At 44.0% G+C, this 1781-nt stretch overlaps 1 protein-coding gene across 1 annotated transcript; it reads right to left on the bottom strand.

The window, feature by feature from the left end:
• Window positions 1–361: 361 nt before the first annotated feature.
• On the bottom strand, window positions 362–1065 carry LOC140862745 (uncharacterized). The gene is made up of 2 exons (XM_073265782.1): window positions 927–1065; window positions 362–648 (listed from the first exon to the last, which is right to left on the bottom strand). Exons 1-2 carry the CDS (start codon window positions 1063–1065, stop codon window positions 362–364), a joined length of 426 nt encoding a protein of 141 aa, XP_073121883.1.
• Between the last annotated feature and the right edge of the window lie 716 nt (window positions 1066–1781).

Genomic DNA, 1781 nt, shown 5'->3' with positions numbered 1-1781 from the left:
AGAAACTAGAGCGAATGAAGCCCTTCGTCAGCAACTCCTGAATTTTCTCCTTCAGCTCTTTCATCTCGGTAGGAGCAAGATGATAAGGTGCCTTAGATATATGCACAATACCAGGTAGTAACTCGATGCTGAACTCAACCTCTCGGACTGGAGGAGTTCCGGCTACATCATCCGGAAACATTTGAAAAGTCGCGTACAATTTCAACATTTTCAATAGAACGAGTAAACAGCTCTTCCACTTCAACCACACTAGCAAGAAACCCCTGACAACCCCTACGTAAGAACTTCCTCGCACGTACACAAGAGATGACGTGTGGAACACTTCTGCTCGGGTCTGTATAGAAGATAATTGGATCTCCATTCATAGGTTCACTGATACTATCCTCTTCCGAAAGTCAATCAAAGCTCCATTGACTGTCAACCAGTCCATACCCAGAATAAGATCAAATCCTGGCATTGGAAATACAACTAGATCGGCTCTAACTATATGCCTCTGTAGCTCTAACTCTAACCCACTGAGCATGCTGGTGGTGAATAGAACTTCACTAGAAGGTACGGTAATATCATAACCCGTTCTAGATACCTCGGGTATAATGCCTACCCGATCAATAAACGACTGAGAGATAAAAGAATGCGTAGCTCCAGAATCTAGTAACGCAAACGTAGCAATACCTCTAATGCAAATTTTCCCCGCACGCAGAAGATTTCCCAGCAAATATAGATAATAATTCTAGAGCAACCAATTCGAACCAATTAACATATAAAGTTCAAACCTAAGCATGCTAAATTCACAAATTTCAAAAAATTCTACCTAGTCCTACTCATGCATTTCGAAAACAACAGGTACAAGTAGTCAAATAGTTACTCATGAAGATCTTAATTAAGAATTCTATTTACTGAATTTTAAGGACTTGAATTAAGATTACCCGTGATGAGTGAAGTATCAGGGTCTGCCTCCTCTGCCTGCATCACAAATATATGTCCCGTGGTTTGCTTCTTCTTGGGCCAGTTCCTTGAAATATGGCCCGGCTCCTTGCAATGATAGCACTTGTCCGAACCAACCATACACTGTCCGAAATGAGGTCTCTGACACTCCTTACAGAAAGGTAAACATCCAGTGTTAGGATCGACGCCTCCTATTTCTGTTGTCTCTACTGGCCCTGTGGCCTCTTCTGCTGCTGTCTCGTAGTAATTGGGCCTTTAGACGGCCCAACAAAAGGCTTTTTCGCTGGCTTCTGCGAAGACTGTCCTCTAACTGGCTGCTGAAGCTGTCTATTCTTTTGATAATCAACCTGCATCTCTTTCCTTCCCTTTTCATACCGATAAGCCCTGTTCACTGCTGCTTTATAAGTAGTCACATCCATGTACACATCATGCTTGATGTTGGATCTCAAACCATCAGTAAAATGTCGCAGCCTCTCTTTCTCCACTGAAGCAATCATGGGCACAAAGTTACACCCACGCTCAAACTGTCTCACATACTCTGCCACGGTCCTGTCTCCCTGAAGGAGACTCATGAAGTCACGTACCAACTGGCTTCATGCATCCTCCGTGAAGTACTTCTCGAAGAAGGCCGTTTTGAAATCCTTCCACGACATCCTAGCGAGATCCAGACCAATCGCACCCTCCCACCAAAGAGCAGCAGCATCCTTCAGTATGTAAATGGCACATTTAACCTGATCAGCATCCTGAATCCCCATGTAAGCAAAGATAGTCCATAACGAACTAATCCACTCCTCAGCAACGATTGGATCAGTAGTTCCCCCGAACTCCTTCGGTCC

Source organism: Henckelia pumila, chromosome 1 (genome assembly GCF_033568475.1).
Source record: "Henckelia pumila isolate YLH828 chromosome 1, ASM3356847v2, whole genome shotgun sequence".
NCBI classification, from domain to species: Eukaryota; Viridiplantae; Streptophyta; class Magnoliopsida; order Lamiales; family Gesneriaceae; genus Henckelia; species Henckelia pumila.
This window is presented reverse-complemented; position numbering and strand designations above follow the sequence as displayed.